At 34.7% G+C, this 21,568-nt stretch overlaps 1 protein-coding gene and 1 non-coding gene across 2 annotated transcripts in view; both read right to left on the reverse strand.

The window, feature by feature from the left end:
- The window catches only part of MGAM (maltase-glucoamylase), a 168,320-nt gene that overhangs the window by 72,662 nt on the left and 74,090 nt on the right, over positions 1-21,568 (reverse strand). The window contains exons 44-53 of the mRNA XM_052000129.1: positions 20,607-20,695; positions 19,121-19,170; positions 15,968-16,138; positions 14,045-14,197; positions 10,063-10,257; positions 9,088-9,242; positions 3,407-3,575; positions 3,020-3,116; positions 1,093-1,205; positions 175-300 (exon numbers count right to left, since the gene is read on the reverse strand). Of these exons, the coding sequence (XP_051856089.1) occupies positions 175-300; positions 1,093-1,205; positions 3,020-3,116; positions 3,407-3,575; positions 9,088-9,242; positions 10,063-10,257; positions 14,045-14,197; positions 15,968-16,138; positions 19,121-19,170; positions 20,607-20,695 (1,318 nt within the window). The remainder of the gene's footprint in view (positions 1-174; positions 301-1,092; positions 1,206-3,019; positions 3,117-3,406; positions 3,576-9,087; positions 9,243-10,062; positions 10,258-14,044; positions 14,198-15,967; positions 16,139-19,120; positions 19,171-20,606; positions 20,696-21,568) is intronic.
- LOC127539539 (U6 spliceosomal RNA) lies at positions 4,351-4,459 on the reverse strand. The gene has a single exon (XR_007947967.1). It is a non-coding gene; the product is annotated as a U6 spliceosomal RNA (small nuclear RNA).

The raw sequence follows: 21,568 nt of genomic DNA on the forward strand, positions 1-21,568 counted from the left end.
ATTAAAAAAACAATTTTTAAAAAAATATACAATATATGTTTGAGAGCTTTCCCATAATTAAGCCAGAGAAAGAGGAATTCAAAGGCATGAGGAGAAATGAACAATTACAGAGGTTGGGTTTGGGGGATAAGGAGAGAGGTGTGAGTGTGCTGGATAGAGAAAGAAGGTCCATACATAGGGAATCTGAGCAGCCACCATGGCATCATAGAGTTCAGCAATTTCAGAATCATTCTTGTATCCATAGCGACACAGCTGGAAACCTAAGGCCCAATAAGGAGTCATCACCGGCCGGCCAATCAACTGAAAAAAAAAAGGACAAAATATAGTTTATATAGATTCCACTCCTTTGAGGGAAGGAACATAAACTGGTATCAAATATAGAATCACTAAAACAGTTTTCCCTTAATCTGTGGTAGCTTCAAAATTCAGGTTAATTGCAAGGCCAAACCACATGAAACTAGAAAGGCAGGATTCCTGGGAATCTCTACTATTTCAAGAGAGATCATTTATGTAAAGCATCCTACCAATCTTTAGGCACTATATAAAAATAAACTCTAAGAGGAATGCACATTTAACCTGTATCAGATTGCTTTCTGTCTTGAAAAGGAAGGAAGGAAAGAAGAGAGGAAGGGAAATAAATTTAGAACACAAAGTCTTGCAAAAATGAATATTGAAAATTATCTTTACATGTATTTGGACAAAAAATACTATGGTAAAAAAAGATATCTGGGATTTTTATCAGGCACATTAAATAGGAACTGATTGTCCCTAAAAGATCTCTATAACAACGTAATGGTAAAATGTTTTCTTTATTGCTTTCTAACATGCTGCTGCAAAGATAGTGGCTATGTAAGGCCATTACTAGCAGAAGAATGAACAGGCATTTGTTAAGCATTTACTACTGCCAGGCACTGAGGATACAAAGAAGGCAAAAGTTTTTGTCTTCAAAGAGCTCACAAGCATGAAGATAACTAGGTATATACAAGTTGTACACAGGGTAGAAGAATGAATGTGATTTGTAAAGTGCTAAGGACATTAAAGTTTCTCAGATAACATTTGATTATTGACAGGGAGAATTTCATGACTTCCTACCTCTGTGTACTGTTGAGTGACAAGCTCTGGAGTTGGCCCCAAAACCATGTAAAAGTCCAGAATGCCTCCAATGGTACGATATGTCAGTGCAGGGGTGGGCTGGAAAGTCACGTCTGGAAGAAGAGGGGAAAAAGTTCAGTACCTCTCTCCATCACAGGAAGGAGATACTCTAGTTTCCTTCTGAAGATTTCCAACGATGAGAAATGACAACTTCCTTAAGTTCATTCCATCTATAGACAGCTCTCATTGTTATTACAGTTATCCTTACTCAGAATTGACAGTTGACTCTGTCAATATCTGAGGAATTAGCACACTTTCTATATTCATGAACTTCTCCACGAAGCTCTACCAGCTAAATGGAAATGGCTTCAAAATCTACATCTGCAACTTAGTGCTTTCCTTTTCTTCTGTCTAGCAAAGATAAGAGACCTTTCCTAGACCTACAATTTCTCTGCCTAATGCAAATTCCACACATGGAAATCTGACATCTGACAATCAGTACTTCCAAACAAGTCCCTCACCTTCCCTACCCCATGTTTCTGCCTTATTTTCCTAATTACCATTATGGATAAGATTATTGCCCCAAACTAGTCATAAAACCTGGACTCCTCTAGTTACTCCTTCACTTTAAAATGCAAAGAAGGCTGAATTTTGAGTCAGAGAACAAGTGTCAAATGCTAACTATCCCACTTTTTACTCATGTGATTAAACATAAGTCACTTCATAAGCTAAGAGGGCCTTAACTTTTCTTTTCTATAAAATGTGAGGACAGGATTAATAATGTCTAAAGTTGCTTTCAAGTCTAAATCGATGATTCTATGATATAATATACAAAACTTTCCCTGCTTTTGTTCAAACTATCCTCTTTGTTTAAAATGCCCCTTTTACCCCTCATGCCTCCAAATGATTTCCCTCTTCTATATTTTTAGAGCCCCTTCTTCATTCCTATCTTCTGTCCCTATTAAGAATTTTTGCATGTGTGTTTCTATTGGGCTTATATCCCAAAGAAATACTAAAGAAGGGAAAGGGACCTGTATGTGCCAAAATGTTTGTAGCAGCCCTGTTTGTAGTGGCTAGAAACTGGAAAATGAATGGATGCCCATCAATTGGAGAATGGCTGGGTAAATTGTGGTATATGAATGTTATGGAATATTATTGTTCTGTAAGAAATGACCAGCAGGATGAATACAGAGAGGACTGGCGAGACTTACATGAACTGATGCTAAGTGAAATGAGCAGAACCAGGAGATCATTATACACTTCGACAACGATATTGTATGAGGACATATTTTGATGGAAGTGGATTTCTTTGACAAAGAGACCTGAGTTTCAATTGATAAATGACGGACAAAAGCAGCTACACCCAAAGAAAGAACACTGGGAAACGAATGTGAACTATCTGCATTTTTGTTTTTCTTCCCGGGTTATTTATACCTTCTGAATCCAATTCTCCCTATGCAACAAGAGAACTGTTCGGTTCTGCAAACATATATTGTATCTAGGATATACTGCAACATATCCAACATATAAAGGACTGCTTGCCATCTAGGGGAGGGGGCGGAGGGAGGAAGGGAGGGAAAAAAAAATCGGAACAGAAACGAGTGTCAATATAAAGTAATTATTAAATAAAAATTAAATTTAAAAAAAAAATAAAAAATAAAAAAGAATTTTTGCATGTTACTTATATACATATTGTGTCTCCTCTTTTTAAAGACACTTTAAGTTTAAAGACAGTTTAAGAGTATGGATCATGGGGATTTTTTCTCTATCTTTCTTGATGATATTAGTGCAGTAATTTGTTCATAACTGTAGTTTAATAAATCTGAATTGAATTTTATTTAATTGAAATTCTTTTGGGATGGTCCTACTCAGAAACTTCCCAGATCTCTTTAGCTAAATGGGGTCAGTAAAGAAATTACCATCTTACCCATGGCATTGCTGTTGAGCAGGAGCACTCCGTGGGCGTTGCCATCTTCTTCCATACCCATGTAATAGGGGTGCACACCATAGGAGTTCATCTTATACTAGGTCAGCAAGTAAAGAGATCAGTTATGTTTTACTCACAAGGAACACAAATGAAAATGGTATTTAAGCTGGATCTACAATTTTCCTTGGGAAGGTTCAAGGTGCCAAAAAAAATGAAAAATGAGAGGGAGCTTCAACTCAACAAGAATTTATAGTGGGGTTATTTCAGATTCATAACTATCCTCACTAGAAGAGCTTGAATTACTAATCCTGGAAGAGGGCCAAAGAAAAGAATATGTGTGAATAAACAAATTACATGTCATATGATATTCCAGTTGCTGACCCTTACCCCTGGGGGCTGGTCTCGAGAAAACATTCCCCACGTGTGCCAGTTGAGGTCCCTCCGGAATTTCCTGTGCTCCGTTTCCCCAAAGCCATAGATGTACTGGGATGGGAGGCGGGTGGAGATTCGTAGGAACATGTCATTAAAGGTGAAGCCAGGGACCTGGGAATCCCAACTGAAACACAAGAGCAGATCATGACTGTAAGGAGAATAGAATTCCTGTGCTCCCCTGTGCATACCACAGGATCTCCAGAATAGTCACAATTACTCCAACTTCAATTAGCAGACTTCAGAATAAAGAAAATTTCTGAAGTGACTATCTTTGAAGATCTTGACTTTGTAGTTTTTACAGCAAATGGGATTTAGGCATAAGAACAAGGGGTTTAGTATGAGAACAAGGATCATACAATTGAAATAAAAGCAGACAAAATAGTTCCTATCCTCAGGAAACTCACAAGTGAGATAAAAATATGGAAATATTTATATACAAAACTATTAGAGAACAATATACGGAATGGTACTAATTCAATACAATCAAATATGCTTGAGGCAGCTGGGTAGTGCAGTGGACCCAGCACTAGATGACACAGTATCTATAATGTGCCTGGCCTAGAGTCAGGAAAACCTGAGTTCAAATCTGGATTTTGACACTAAGTTGCTGTGTGATTATGGGCAAATCATTTAACCACTGTTTACTTCAGTTTTCTCAACTATAAAATGGGAATAATAAAAATAGGACCAATGTCCTAGGGTTGTTATAAGGATCAAATGAGACAATAATTACAGTTACTTAACACAGTGAGCCTGGCACATAAGCACTGTATCAATGTTAATTGTGATCATTTTTATTATACATGGTTTTGTTACATATTTTAATCTATTAAAATAAAACCCAAATACATCTGCTCCTTTATACTGTTCCCTTTCTTAGCACTTCTTTTTTTTTTTTTTTTTTTATGGAACGCTTCACGAATTTGCGTGTCATCCTTGCGCAGGGGCCATGCTAATCTTCTCTGTATCGTTCCAATTTTTTAGTATATGTGCTGCCGAAGCAAGCACCTTTCTTAGCACTTCTTTCTTTTCCCTAGGCTACCATTCATTACCCTTCTCCTACTTAATTGGGTTCAACAAGCTGTCTCTCAGGGAAACTCAAAATACACACTCAGAAGAAGAAGCAGCAAAGTCAAAGCTCCTACATCCAAAGCCTCCAAGTAAAATAAGAATTGGTCTCAGGCCATGGAAGAGCTCAAAAGGGATTTTAAAAATCAAGCAAGAGAGGTAAAGGAAAAATTGAGAAGAAAAATGAGAGGGATGCAAAAGGAAATACAAAAAGCTAATGAGGAGAAGAATGCCTTAAAAAGTAAAATTGGGCAAATGGGGAAAAAGGTACAAAAGCTCACTGAGGAAAATAATTCCTTATTAATTAGAATTGAGCAAATGGAAGCTAATGACTGTAAGAAATCAAGAAACAATTATATCAAACCAAAATAATGAAAAAATAGAAAACACCACAAATTGTCTCATTGGAAAAACAATTGACCTAGAAAAGAGATGAAGGAGAAATAATTAACAAATTATTGATCAACTTGAAAACCATGATAAAAAAAAATAGGAGTCTGGACATCATTTTTCAAGAAATTATCAAGGAAAACTATCTTGATATTCCAGAATCAGAAGGCAAAACAGAAATTGAAAAAAAATCCACTGACATCTCCTCAAAGAGATCCTAAGATGAAAATTCCCAGGAATATTATAATCAAATTTTGGAACTCCCAGATCAAGGAGAAAATATTGCAAGGATCCAAAAAGAAACAATTTAAGTAAGTGGAATCAGTCAAAATAACACAAGATTTAGCAGCTTCTACATTAAAAGACTGGAGGGCTTGAAATATGTTATTCCAGAGAACAATGCAGCTAGGATTACAACCAAAAATCACATAGCCATCAAACTGAGTATAACCTTCAGAGGAAAAATGGTCACTCAATGAAATAAAGGACTCTCAAACATTTGTGATGAACATATCAGAGCTGAACAGAAATTTTTACTTTCAAATACAGGACTTAGGAGAAGATAAGGGAGTAATCAGGAAAGGGAAATCACAATTGATTAATCTGTTTACATTCCTACATAGGAGGATGATAGTTGTAATTCCTAAGAACTTTGTCATTATTAGGACAGTTAGAAGAAGTATATACAGAAAAGGGGCATAGATGTGGTTGAATATGAAGGGATAATATCTTTTTTAAAATAAAGTTAAGGTCTGAGAGAAGAATGTACTGGAAGAAAGGTAAAGAGAGAGGTACAATAGCATAAGTTATCTGCCAGAAAAGAGACATGAAAAAGCTTTTACATTGAAGGATTAGAGGGGGAAGGGAGGAAGAGTGAGTGAACCTTACTCTCATCAGAACTGGGAAAAAGAAATAACAGATGCACTCAATATGCATATAGAAATATATCTTACCCTGTAGGAAAGCAGAAAAGAAATGGGACACGAGAAGGGGAAAGGGTGGCAAAAAAGAGGGCATATTTGGGATAGATGATAGGCAGAAGCAAAACACTTGAGATGTGACAGGTGAAAGAGTAAGAATAGAATAAAGATGTGGGGAAGAATACAATTAGCAAGGAATTGTGAAAAAAAAATTTGAAGCAAATTTCTCTGATGAAAGCCTCATTTTTCAAATTTATAGGGAATTGAGTTAAATATATATTAGAGCCATTCCCCAGTGATAAATGGCCAAAAGATAAGATTGATACTCAAGAGTACTATAAAATCATGCATGTCTTATGCCCTAATACTACTACTAGGCATGTATCCAAAAAGAGATTTAAAAAAAAAAAAAAAGGAAAAGGACCTATATGTACAAAAATATTTATAACATCTCTTTTCTCAGGACACAGAATTGGAAAGTGAAGGAATGGCTGAATAAATTGTGGTATGTGATTATATTATTCTATTAAAAAATGATGAGCAGGATGCTCTCATTAAAACGTGGCAAATCTTCCATGAGTTCATGAACAGTAATAGCAAAGTTGTGGGATGATCAGCAATGAAGGACTTTGCTTTTCTCAGGAATACAATGATCCAAGACTACTCTGAAGGACTTAATGATGAAAAATAATATATATACCCAAAGGAACTAATTGTGACTGAATACAGATTGAAATGTACCTTTTTTTTTTTTTACTCCACAGTTCTTGAGGGATTTTTTGGGCATATGGGGAAATCTATGTATTCTGTTGCAACATGACTTTTATGGAAATGTTTTGCATAACTTCACATGGTCTTCACATGGCGGGATTGGGTTTGGGAGAGAGGAAGGGAAAAAATTTGAAAGTGTTTTAAAAACATGAAAAAAAATGAGGATGATTATGGAAAAATGATATAGTAGGTTGGTAAATGTCAAGCTCTCCAGATTTCCTCGGATTTTGCTTCAGGGAAAACATGGATTATTGAAAGAACAAGAGAATAAGGGTTCTCTGATACAACCCAAGAAGATGTGAAGGAGGATCTCAGACTAGGGCCCATGTGAAATGCAAACACCTTCAGGCTGGCTCTACAGAAACTTTAAGTGGGGATTCCTCAGATGAATTGGTTGGCTGGAGCCTTAGCAGAAACCACAGAAACTTTCACCCACCTTTCTCCATATCCTCCCCCTCAAATGGACATTGGGAAAAAAAATTTTAAAAATAGAAACCAAACAAGAAAAACAAGATGCTATGGGGAAAAAAAAAGTTAACCAACTAGGAAAGGAGATACAGAATCTTAAAGATGAAAATAACTCTTTGAAAATTAGAATTGGGTACAAGAAAGCTAATGTAGCTGTAAGAGACCAAAAAATAACAAAACAGATTATACAAAATGAAAAAATAGAACAGAATTGAAACATCTTTTAAGAAAAACAAGAGATATGGAGAACAGATCAAGAAGAGAAAATATAAGAATAATTGGACTACCTGAAAGTTGTGACCAAAAAAAAGAACCTTGGCACAATTGTGTAAGAAATAATCCAAGAAAATTGTTCTGAAGTGATAGAACATGAGGGGAGAGTAAAAAAAGAAAAAAAAAATTCACTGATCATTCCAACCAGATTCTTTGTGGAAAACACAGAAATATTACTGCCAAACTTTAAAAACCCCAGAACAAAGAGAAAATTTTGGAAGAAACAAGGAAAAGACAATTCAAATATGTTGGAGCTACAATAAGAATTGTACAGGATTTATCAGCAACTACAATAAAAGACCACAGATCCTGGAATCATATCTACCAATATTTCAAAGAACTAGGCCTTTGGTCAAAAATATCATGTCCTGCAAAATTATCCATAAAATTGAATGAGAAAAAAATGGACATTCAACAAAGTTGCAGATTTTCAAGACTTTTTATCAACCAAACCCAACTCAATAGAAAAATTAACATATAAGGGCAATTTCAAGGAAAATAACATGATCAAATTGTTGGGTTTTTTTATATAGAAAATTTTTACCATAAGTTTAAGATTGACATTAGCAATAGGGTAGCTCAAAAGGTCAGAGTTAAGGTAAAAATAGTAATTATGTTATATACAAATTAGATGCACGGGAAGAACAGCTGCAGAGGCATTGGAGGGGGAAGAGTATTCATAGTTCTGAAAAACTATTCACATCAGGAATGGGTTAAATTAGCAACACTACATATATACCAAGAAAGGTACATAACCTTCCAAAATCCATAAAGAACTAAAGGGGAAGGGATGAGCTATAGGGAAAGCAAAGGCAGGGGAAAGAAGACAAAGGAGGGATCCATGAGTGGTTGCAAGTTAAGGAACAGAATTAAAGGAAAAGCCATCAGGGACGGGAAAAATGTGTGTGTGTGTGTGTGTAGGGGGAAATGAGGAGGGTGGAGTATGCATGAACACATATGTATTATGTATATATGTATACATGTATACATAAATATATCATTTCTTAACTATAGCCTGCTTGAAGGAAGTGGGAGGGATGAAAGAATGGAGAAAGAATAAATGCAGCAGAGAACAAAAGAACAACTTACAAGGAAGTAAAAAAAAAAAAAAGACAGACATTCATGAATATAATTTCTTCTACTAATATATATACTTTCTTGAATTAGTTAATTCATTGTTATATATTTTGAATCCTCCCTGATGTTTCTACTGGGCACATAATAATGTTCTCTTTTGTTTTGTATTTCCTTTCTGCTTTTCTTTTTTTCTTATTTTGTTTTTTTTTAAAAGAAATAAATTTTTAATGATTGTTCTACATGTAACTGTAAAAGATAAAATATTTTTTAAAATAAAAGTTGTTACTATTTTAACTAATTTATACAGATTTTGGATATGGAAGTCGAAGAGACAATGCCAGTTTCCTCCCACAGTAATATTCCATCACCATGCAATCTTTGACTAGAATCATCTAAGACACTGAAAGCAGAAAGGAATCTTCTACATTCTCGGATCCAATTGCCTATTATATAGATTAGGAATCCAAAGCAAGGAATGTCAAGACAATCATAATTTCTGAGAAGTATAATGTATTTGCATTCGTTCAACTATTGAAGACTTGAATTCAGATCACTAATTTTTAGTGAGCAAACCCAGAATCCCATTCCACTATTCCAGAAATCCAGGTCATGTCTAAAATTCTGATTGCTCATTTACTACTATACATAGGAAGCAGAAAAACTACTTACATCACAGTGCCTGTACTTTTTCGGCGGATCTCAATTCCAAATGGTTTTTCCTTGATGGTTACCTCATAGAGACGATTTTCTGATTGGCTGATGGGGGAGCTTGGAACATTTAAGGGCACTGGGACTTCATACCTTTTGTTATTGGCATCATCAATCTAGGAAACAGAAAACCACTGTCTCCATAAATAATTCAAAGTTCATAAATTCATGGTCTTTAAAATAAGATTCTCTCATTTTAGTGCTGATTGATTCCATGAATTCTGAGACTTAATCAGTTTTTAGTCCTGAAATTTAGTCCTGAAATAATACATGGCAAAAGAAGTACTTTCATTCAATTTCTGCTTTTCAAGTACATATAAATCCTTTTGTTTTAAGGGAATGCCTGATAAGGACACTAGTAGTTCTACTATTTAGAATTCCAAGTATAACTAACTATGAGATTGTTAAGGTCCTTGAGGGTAAGAACTATCTCACTTTTGTGTTTGTAACTTTAATACTCGGCAAAATTATCCTTTCATTCATTTATTCATTCATTCTTATGAAGTTAGAAATCCTGTAATCCAAATCCATGGAACTGAGGCCAAAAGATTTGTGGTATCTCCAGGCAATCTCTGTTTTTCCACTTTTAAATCTATGATCCTGTGACATATCTAAAGAGCAAATAAAGTTATGTGAACTTTATCTCATATAATTTTAGTAGACATCTCTCCAAATCAGTTATTTTACTCTGCTGCCTGCATTATCAAGATTGACCATTCAAAAGCCCAAATTAGAGATGAAACTTTATTTGGGGAAATGAAGGGGTAGGGAAAAGTCCCAGGATCTTTAATTGGGCCATATAATACTAACAGATAAAGAGCTGCTTTATGAAAATCATGTCACTTATGTTAACATATCACAATGCATACAGCAGAAAAGTATTGTTGATGATTCCTTGAAACCTTTCTGTTAATAAGAGTCCTAAGCTAAGCATACCTTGAACTGCAGCATGTTGTTTGTATGGAAAGTCACCTCCAAGAGAAGTTGATCTATGGAAGCAGAAGGATAGTGATTGGCTCCAGGAATTCGGGAAATAGTTGCTGTCAGGCCTGTTGGACTACTCTGAATGTTGGAGGCAGTATAATAATATTTTGTGATATAACAAAAAGGGACACCAGGGGAACTGACTTCCTGAAATTAAAAAAAAAATTAGAAATGACATGAGAATGACAAAACAAAAATAAATATCTAGCCCCATATCTTAGAAATTATTCTTTCTCTCCTATATTCAGTTCTTAGGAAATTCTCCCAATACTTTTATCTATCCCATTTGATGAGGTTTAAGTCATTTGTTTGTGTTCATGCTTCTTTAGCTATCTAGAATTCAAAAAGTCCCCATCACATTTTTCAGCCATTCTTTTATTCTTCCAAATTCAATATTGTATTAAATTATACCCCCAATTATTTCTCTATTCAGATCATCTATATAAAACATCACATGTCAAGTGAAAAATAGGAAGAACTCTTATATCCTTTAGTTGATCCTATTATCCCTCTAGGTAGCAATCTATATTTCTCTCTCCCGCCTCAACTATACTTTATTAGAAAGTCATTCATATTAATTACCTTACTTCCTATTCTCTCACTCTCTTTTAAACCCATTGTAATCTGACTTCCCACTGTTCTTTCCAAAGCTACCAATGATCTCTTATGTCAAATTAATAGATTTTTCCAAGTCCTCACTCTTTTTGCCATCTCTATGTCTTTTGACACTATTGATTATCCTCTCTTCCTGGTCTCTTTGATGGACTTTCATCTGTCCAACAGTAATTTGTCTCCTCTGATCTTTTTTCATTAATGTAACATCTATTAACTATCATAGCCCTGAAGGCTCTGTCTTCTGCCTTCTTCTCTTTCACTATAGACTATCTCACTTTGTAATTTCCTAAGCTTCTTTAGGTGCTATTATCATCTTTATGAAAATTATTCCCATATTTATTTATCTAACCCTAGTATCTACTGAGCTTTCTAGCACCCACAGATGCCTTGTGGACATTTTAAATTTAATGTCTGACAGGCATTTCAAAGTCAACATGCAAAAAACTAAGCTCCTCATTTTTCTTTCTAAACCATCCTCCTTTCTTAACTTCCTTATTTCAGAGGAAGACATAAAAAACTTTCTAGTTCCTCCAGAAAAAAACCTTGGTATCATCCACTTTCTCTCTCTTAGATCACAAATACAATTAGTTGTTGAGTCCCTTCATGTCTTCCTTCACAATTTTGCTCATATATATTTTCTCCTCTCACATAACTATCTTTCTGACAGATTCTCATTAATTCATATTCAAGTTTTTTTTGGATATTTTTAAAAACAAATTATTTGTCCTTTTTCCCTTGCAGAACCATCCCAGATAAGAAATATTATTATTTTTAAATTGGAGGAAGAATGAGAAGGGAAGGATAAAGAGAAAGAGAAAGAGACAGAAGAATTGAGGAAGAAAAGGAAGAGAGATAAAGAATGGAGTTGAACCTAAGAGAAATTGATGGTGGAAATAAGGAATGGAAATTAAAAAAAGAAACGAATGGGAAAAAAATTAACAAAAGTGATCAACACATCAAAAAATATTAGAGAATATTCATATAGTACAATACTTATAGATCACCTGCCTCTGAAAAATGGATAGGGTGGGAAGGTTTTCTAATATTTCTTTTTTTTGAAATGTTTTCTTGCAGTTCAGTGGTATTTTCTCTTCTTGATCCCTTTTGGGTTTTGTTTTGTTTTGTTTTGTTTTTCCTTGGCAAATATATTTAAATAGTTGGTTATTTTCTTTGAGTTTTTTTTTTTTATATATATACAGATAAGGAAACTGGGGCAAACAGGGTTAAGTGACTTGCTGAGGGTCACATAGATAATAAGTATCTGAAGCTGGAATTGAATTCAAGTCTTCCTGATTTGGGGTCTTTGTGTTCTATCCATTGTACCATCTACCTGCCCTAAAATATGCTTCTAGTTTGTTTCCCTGCCACAAGCCACTTTCTATTCAAACATATTCTCCACTTAGGAACCAAAGTGCTTTTTCTAAAGCATAATTCTGTCCATGTTACCCAACCACCCACTAAATTCCTGGGGTTTTCTCTTATCTCTAGGATCAAATATAAAATCTTTGGTATCTAAAGGCCTTCTACATCCTGATTCCTTTCTCCATTTCTAGTCTATTTATACTTTACTCTTCAGATCCTCTATGATCCAACTATAATGACATGATTCTAATCACTTTAATATCACAGTCCACTTCATCCCATCTCCATGCCTTTATACTGACTGTTTTCCATAGTTGGATTCTCTGTCCCTTCACCAGGCTCCTGAAGAAGGGTTACGCCAGTACCCTACTGTCTCTACCATATTGTTAAAGTATTGTCTGCTTCAGTTGTCTTCTACCTACTCTACATCTATCTTACAGTTACCTAATTATTAACATTGTCTCCTCAATGGGAATGTGACCAACTTGAAGGCAAAAATTTTTTTTTCCTTTTTTTGTATTAGTGATAATTATCACAGTGCCTAGCACATATTAATTATTTGATAAATTCTTTTATAGTGCCATACATGCACTATCTTGTCAGCATATGAGATGTAGAAGTTTGCCTGAAAAGGTGTTTTCCCATAGAAACAAAATTAAGTACAAAAATTTATATTTCATTGAAGTTTTCAAATGCATTCATTTATTTATTTGTTTAATCTTGCTAACTCTTCTGTCAGATAAATAAACATAATTTCTTTTCCTCATTTTGCAGATTAGGAAACAGACTGAGATACTATGAGAATTTTTCATCAAAAAAAAGTAAACATCAAGGCTAGAATTTGAAAGTAGGTCTTTCCTGATTTCAGCTTCAACCCTCATTGAAATATACCAAAGTGGCTTTCTTCTCAAGATTTTCTCTTGGTTCTTCTTCTTTTTTTTTTTTAAATAACTTTTTATTGATAGAACCCATACCAGGGTAATTTTTTACAGCATTATCTCTTGCATTCACTTCTGTTCCGATTTTTCCCCTCCTTCCCTTCACCCCCTCCCCCAGATGGCAAGCAGTCCTTTACATGTTGAATAGGTTACAGTATATCCTAGATACAATATATGTGTGCAGAACCGAACAGTTTTCTTGTTGCACAGGGAGAATTGGATTCAGAAGGTATAAATAACCCGGGAAGAAAAACAAAAATGCAAGCAGTTTATATTCATTTCCCAGTGTTCTTTTTTTGGGTGTAGCTGCTTCTGTCCATCTTTGATCTATTGAAACTGAATTAGCTCTCTTTATCGAAGAGATCCACTTCCATCAGAATACATCCTCATACAGTATTGTTGTTGAGGTATATAATGATCTCCTGGGTCTGCTAATTTCATTTAGCATCAGTTCATGTAAGTCTCGCCAGTCCTCTCTGTATTCATCCCGCTGGTCATTCCTTACAGAACAATAATATTCCATAATGTTCATATTTGGTTCTTCTTTCTTCTCCACTTCCCACCCCCTTCTTTTCACAGGGGAATATGCCACCCATATATTTCTGATTTTGAACCCAGAAACAGACTAAAGAAAGTATAAATAAGAGTCAAAAAGATTTCCATGTATCCCTACTTCTACACCCTTACTAATTAGACAAACTGAAGTATATACAAATAAAGAACCCTACAAAGATGGCCATGTACTTTGTAATAACTAGTCACCATCTGAGCATTTTCAGAAATAAATATTTCTATAATTAAGACATCAGAGTTACTTTAGCAGCTTACAGAGAGAGACTGGATTACCTTTGCCATGGTTGTTCCTATTCATGGTTATCTTTCCAAACATTTGCTTCTCATCTCTGCTTAAGCTGCTTTATACCCCATCTCATTAAAATTGGGGGGAGGTACAAATATGATGAATTAAATGAAGCAGAGAAGGAATATTTTTGCAAGTGTGTGTTTCTGTCATATCTTACCTCCCAGACACAGTCACGTAATCGACAGTTTTCTTCATTGACACCTTGTTCATCAGGGTAGCAATCAAATTTTTCTGTATTTGTGAACTGAGTTGACCATTCTATTGTGTATTCTTTTCCCAGTTCAAGGTGAAGCCCTGTGATGTTAGCAACCTGTCAAGTCAGAAAGGATGTTTCAAGTCAATGAAAGTTACCATGTAAATCTAAAAATTCTTTTGACCTCACACAAAACTGATACACTTCATCCTACTTCTCATGGAATCACTTGATGTTTTTCCCTTCCTTTTTTCTCCCACTATAACTAAGGATCACTACAATCACAAAACTGCTATCTTATTTCATGGGGGAAAAGCAGAAAACTTTTTTGGGAAAGACTTTATATTGAACAAAGCTGAATCATTCACTCAATCACTCCTGCAAAAACAAGGCACTGGATAAAAGAATCTCTAAATTCTTCTCTACCATACAAACTGTTTTAGATATTACTTCAAAGATAGCTTTAGAAGGCTTGATAGCACAGTGGGAAATAATGAGCAAAATAATCATGGTCCTACCATAGAATCCATTGAATAATATTTTATCTTTTGAAACAGACAGTAAAGGCAGGTTTACATTATTGCCCTGCTCCTATTAGGTGGAGTTCTAATTATTCTCAGTGGAAGTCTAGCTTTTCCTGTTCCAGATTCCACTTTATTTAGAGAGGACCCACTTAAAAAGTTGAGAACTATATAAAAAATCTAGAGGAGTCAGAAGTTTTTCAAAATATTTCAAAATATTGGATCATCACTGAAGAAAATTTTTTCACAATAATAAAGCATTTAAATGTAAAGTGTTGGCATGAGCTATCTCCAAAGCTATATAAATTTGTGTAATAATGAGGGATATTCCTGGATCAGATGTCTTTTAAGTACAATGCAAGTTACACAAAAGAGTAAATGGAAAATTGAAAAAGAGCATGTAATATGTTATATCTTTAATATTGTTAACATCAAAAAGATCCTATATTACTGAATATTCAAGAAAAAGGACTTCTGATGGTTCTCATATTTCAGGGTTTTTTACTCTGTAGAAAGATTATTTTGACCCTTCAATTCCATAATTAAAGGCAGCCACGAAAAAGGGAAAAATGGAGAAAAAGCAAGTATATATTTGTTTGTGGACATTTTTGGAGAAAAAAGTAAATCTGATACTTGAAAGAGACTTTTTTATTTTATAAGAAGGCAGTCCTGAAGTTAATTTCCACTTAGCTCTAATTCTGCTATTATCAACATGTTAATTCCAAAACTATACTCCTATCTAAAGCATATAACAAGGGACCATGAGTCATCAGGAAAATCTTGCATTATTTATGATATCCTCTATAAAGAAAGGGTGTCTAAAATGAATTTAAGGAAGATTCCCATTTAAACATCAGTTAAAATGTAAAATAAAAAGGTTGATGCTTAAAGGTATGAAATGTGAAAACTTAGTTTTGGAGAAAAACTTGAGTGGCTTCAGTGTCTAAAAAATGAGGATCATTGAGTGTTGTGTCCTGCTTTCTAGAGCCCCCACATCAGGATGATTAAGATATACCTTGAAAGTAGAGAAGTGATGAGGTGGGGACTCCCGAGGATGGTGGAAAAATGGAGTTCGTTTATTTCAAGGGCTTTCCCCTTTTTATAACATAACAAAAACAACACTGCTCACATGGGACCACATAAACAATTTGCTATTGTATGTAGTTTGCCACCTGGTATCACTCTGCTTCGATCTCAACACAGGTTGTCACCACCCCCTGACTTCTCAGGAAGGGTGAGAGCCCTTAGGGGAGATGGGGAGCCGAACCAGACATTGTAAGCAGGTTCCCTCTGGGCTGAAGGGTCTTATATCTCACCCAGAGTTCCCCCACTGACTGTGACCCTCTACAATTGATCAAACATTTACCTTTGTTGCAGAATCATACTGGATCTGAGCATTAGTTTGTACTGGAATATTATTTTCTTTCACAGTAACAATAAATGGTTTGAGGTCCAGCCCAAAGATTTTGATCTCTTCAAATGCAAGGCCATTTGGATCACTGTAGTTCTTGTCTATAATCTTCACATCTAGATGATTCTAAAAGACATCCAAAGACACTTTATATGTTATCTGCCCTATCTCCAATTCTATAACAATTACTTTCTCCAAGATAACCAAGGAACAAAATGCTATTAACTAATTTTATCTGCTCTGGCAATTGGAGGGAGGAATTATATTAGGATAAAAGCAAATTAATAGTAATAACTCACAAGTAGTCTCTCTTGCTAGATATCTTTTTCTGTTATCTTAGCCAATCTGAATTTGTAGTGGTATCTCACAGTTATCTTAATTTGCATTTTTCCTATCAATAGTAATTTAGAGCATTTTTTCAAATGACTAGAAATAGCTTTAATTATTTCATCTGAAAATTCTCTTTTCACATCTTTTAACCATTTACCAATTGGGAAATGGCTTGTGTTCTTATAAATTTGATCTTGCTTTAAATCTAACTAGCAGCAGTTATATCAGGTATATGGCTGAAAGAGTGTAATTCCTTGCTGTGTTGGAATGAAATGGAGCTTTCTCACCTCCACCTAATAATGAGTTAAGTTCATTAACCTGGTTGATATAAAATCAAGGACTAAGTTCCCTCTGGTGGCTTGAGTCAGTAATATTTGATTCTGATTTCTGGCATATTCTCTAGATTCTCTAGACATATGTTTAGTAGAAGTATGAACTCTGTAAGTAATGCTTCCAGTTCTGGCCAACTTCTCTCCAACCAACCCAAGAAACTAATAGAATTTTATGTTGTTACAAAAGATAAAATTCTATGAATTTGTCTAGAACATATGCACACTTTAATTTACTCAGAGAAGAAAGGAAGGAAAAAATGCTGGGCAGCAGTAGAAGTAAACTAGACTTCTGATTTCACTGGTTTAAGAACATCAGTTGTAAAAATTATACCAAGTCAGCAAGTCATGTATGACTTTGAGTCTTAATTAAAGAGTTTCCTGGGGCATTTATATAACTTTCCAATGGCTACACAATTAAAATGTATCATAAACAGGACTAGAATTCAGTTCTTACTAACTTCACAGATGGTCCCTATCCATTATATTATTCAAGTTTTATGCATAAATGATACACGTTTTTAATGTGTCCACACATATTTCTATTCAGAAATGTTACTATAAAAGTAGCAAGATAAAGAGCACAAACCACTCTCTAAATAGTTTCATTTAATACATATCACACATGTAAATTTTATATATGTACATGTATATATATGCATGCATGGATATAGTATGTATTAGTCACTAAATACAAAACTTTAAAATAAGCAATATCATTGTCTTCATCACACTCTCCTTACTTTGAACTGCAACACAATTTTTGAAAGGGTTTAATGTTCTCTGTTTTTCCATTGGAAGACTGAGAATATTCTCAAGAGAACAAAAAAAAAAATTGTTTAAAGGTAAGTAGATTTTTTCAAATGAAAGAACATCACAAATTACCTGTAACTAAGGCAGGCAACTCTCTAGTAGTCCTCAAGATGCTGTTACACAGAACTGCTTTAACTAGAGATATCCCTCTAAAGCAGGGGTTCTCAAACTATGGCCAGCAGGCCAGATGTGGCAGCTGAGGAAGTTTATCCCCCTCACCCAGGGCTATGAAGTCTCTTTATGTAAAAGCCCACAAAACAAAGTTTTTGTTTTTACTACAGTCTGGCCTTCCAACAGTCTGAGGGACAATGAACTGGCCCCCTATTTAAAAAGTTTGAGGATCCCTGCGCTAAAGGAATCAGAATGCTTAGGACTTCTGACTTTAGGTAACTTTGTGGGTTAAGAGCTAGAGATACGTCAACTGTATCTGTGAGCCAGAAATGAATATAAAAATGACACTTCCCACAGGATTCTAAAAAGCCTTGTCAATAAACTTGGATAATAAACTGAAATTCACAAGTATATCAGTTGTGTTCTTATTATTGCCCACTGAAGACAGGGATTATGAAAGGGAAAAATTAATTTGGAAACTGAAAATCAGACTAAGATTATGGTATCTCAGAATGGTATTTGGATTACAGAGATTTAACCAATTAATTAGCTTTGTGACTTTGAGGAAGAAAGTTCTTTTCCTCTCAGTTTCGTCAAGTCTAAAATAACAATGATAGCACCAACTTTGCAAAGTTATTGTCAGGATCAAATGAGATGAAATTTTTTTAAGAGCTTAATATAGAATGCCTTGCATATAGGTGCTACATAAATGCTTACTCTTGTTGATTTTCCTGTTGAGTTTCAAGAAATTCACCCAAGAAAGATGGGGAAATAGTCAAGAAAGAAATTCTGAAGATATAAAAGAAAATAATTCTAGTGAAAAGGAAAAAATAGAATGTCTCTGAAAAGTCTAAAAGAACCAAACCAATCAACTTAAATTTTTAAAAGAAATGCATGGAAGATTGAAGTAAGAGAAAATGAATATGAGCAAATGTTTTGGGTTTTTTTTTTTTTTTTTTTTTGCTTGTTGAATTCAAGCCCATCTGGCTTGGACAAACTGTTAATCAGAGCCTGAAAGAACCAATTAGATACAATTACTGAGCCCATTATCAGTGATATTTGAAATATCATGGAAAACAGAAGTACCACAAGACCAGGACAAAGAAAATGCTAAATATTCAAAGAAAATAAAAAAGAATGGGAGGAACAGAAAAAGTCCAGTACATGAAATTATATTTGTGATCTAATAATTAACATGACAGGGTTAGAGAAAGAGAAGATAGGGAGGGAAGAAACTGGGGAAGGCAGTTGGTTCTTTCTCCTTCCAGATGTATTCTATCATGTCTTTTCCATTAGGAGCAAGTTACTAAGAAATCATTCCTCAACTCTAATTTGAGTTGGTGATGTGTTCTAATAGTCTGCTTTGGAAGTTGTCATTATATGGTTTAGATCAAAAGGTGGTTCTTGGATCTATGTCATGGCTCCCAGAAGAGTTATCATAAAGTAGGCCTTTCTTCATATCATTTTTATCAGCTGATTGTGCTGAAGAAATGAACAAGTAATGAAAGGAACCAATAACACTCACCTGGCTGGCAGAGAAGGTTGAGAAATAGATATCCCCCTTTTCATAAGTATCTGCAACAAAATAAGAGAGTGAATTCTACTAGGTCCTAACTGAGAAACAACATGGTCACCACTGCCTATATGCTACCTTTGAGGCCCCCTGGTTTTTGAGACACTGACATTCACACAATACAATGGTACTACACAGCAACTCACATATTGTTCCATAAATAGTTCTAAGGATTCTTAACTATTGAAAAGAGGCTTATTATTGTAAGAGAAAAATCTATGAGAGTTCTGGAGAATGGGCCTTGATTTTAAATGAATTGTTCACATTTGTAAAGTGTTAAGACAAGGAGATAGGAAAAAACAGTATTATTTTTTGCTCTTTTCAAGTTTATTGTTGTTCAGAAGATACATTAGTAATCAGTGTCTTAAAAGAAATCTTTAATCCTTAATTTTCATGTTTAACCTTATTTTCACATTCTTTTTTCTTCAAGTCTTATCATAAAAAATCTGAATAAGAGAGTAGAGTGAACCTGTAATTTTATTAGATTAGGGAGCTCCTGATTCGCTACTTCCTCTACCAGTGAAGGCTGGCACATTCTTTACAACTTCAAATGATAGAGAGTTGCCTGCCATACTTAGAAGGTAAGTGATCTACTTAGCATCATGCAACCAGTGTATGTCCAAAATAGGAATTAGCTCAGGTCTTCTTAACTCTCAAGGAAAACTATCTAGTCAAATGCTAGATAAGATGAGCTGTTACTTTGTAAATTAAGGTTATTTTCTTTGACTTTTTATTGCCAGCCACTTTTTCTATCCTTCAAATAACTTTAAGATTTGCAACATAAATAAGAGACAATATGAAAGCAGGAGAGGAAGGGAAAATGAACAAGGAAGGGAGAGGGCAAGGGAAATAAGAATGAGAGATGGACTATGAAGGAAGGGGATTGGAAAGGGAGAAAATGAAAGCTGGAGGGGTAAAGAAGTGAAAAGGAAAGAATAGAAAAGGAGAAAATATAGGAAGAAAGAGGAGAGGAGAAAGGAAGGGAGAGTGAAAGAGACAGAAGGAAGATACGGGGAGATAAGAAATAATAAGTGGACAAAGAGGAATGAAATGGAGAGAGACAGAGAGACAGAGAAAGAGAGAGAGAAAATAAGTCAACAGAACTTAAGAAAATCTAACTTACTGATACTCTGTCTATAGTTCCAGAAAAACTCTCCTTCAGCTGTCCCATTATCAACAAGGTAGGGAGGGGACAAGGGAAGTAGAATGAGAGATAGGATGTGAAGAAAGAAGAGGAGACAGAGAGGAATGAAAGAAGGAAAGGGGAGGAAGTAAAGAAGGAAAGAGAGAGAAAATATAGGAAGAGGAGAGAGGAAGGAGGAGTGAGACAAAAGTATGGGAAAATAAGGAATAATAAGTAGAGGGATAGAATGAAGAGAAAGAAGAAAAAGACAGAAACAGAGAGACAAGCAACTGAACTTAAGAAAATCTTACTTACCAATACTCTGTCCATCATCCCAGAAAAACTCTCCTTCAGCTATCCCATTGTCAGATAAAGCCACAATAAGTCCCAGGGAATTTTTCCGGCTGTAAACATCAGAAATTACAATCAGTCCTTCTCCTTTCCTTGACAAGTTATTCACAATTCTTTATTAAGCAACTATTATGAAAAGAGAATGTTAGGAACTAGATGTTTAAAGGAAGAGTAGGAGAAGAAGAATACAGTTTCTACATTTCAAAAAATTAAAATGATACTGGAGAGGCAGAATGATAGTATATATTATGTTGTACTATATTCACAGATAATTGAATATAAAATAAATGATCCTTTTGGGTTCAATGTGTGGGAAAGGTTGGAACACCAACTATTGGAGGATTCAGGAAAGACCTTATGTTGGAGCTTGCAATTGTTGCAAGTGTGTGAGGAACCAGAGCCCTATTATGAAGGGCTTCACATGCTACACAGAGGAGATTAGACTTTAATAAGAGGAGACTCTAGATGCAAGGCGGGCAATTTGAAGGGTATTGTAGTAGTCTAGGAGACTGGTGATAAAGGTCTGAAATAAAGTCCATGTAAGTAGAAAGATTATCCCTGATGCCTTTTATAAGAATCTTATGTTCAGAAATATTTTTCCCTGATTTTTGAAATGCATTGAGTAGAAATAAATAGAAATCGTAAACTTTCAAAATATTTAAATTATATTTTCAACATAGGTTTATTTTATTTCCTCTGTCATGAAGAGCGAAAGTCAACTGAACTTTCCCATAAAATATATCACAATTCAACTCCAATTTAAAAGAAATCAAGCCATTCTCCAATTGATAAATGGTCAAAGGATATGAACAGACAATTCTCAGATGAAGAAACTGAAACTACTTCTAGCCATATGAAAATATGCTCCAATTCATTATTAATCAGAGAAATGCAAATTAAGACAACTCCGAGATACCACTAGATAC

The sequence above is a fragment of the Antechinus flavipes genome, chromosome 5, assembly GCF_016432865.1.
Source record: "Antechinus flavipes isolate AdamAnt ecotype Samford, QLD, Australia chromosome 5, AdamAnt_v2, whole genome shotgun sequence".
Lineage (NCBI taxonomy): Eukaryota > Metazoa > Chordata > Mammalia > Dasyuromorphia > Dasyuridae > Antechinus > Antechinus flavipes.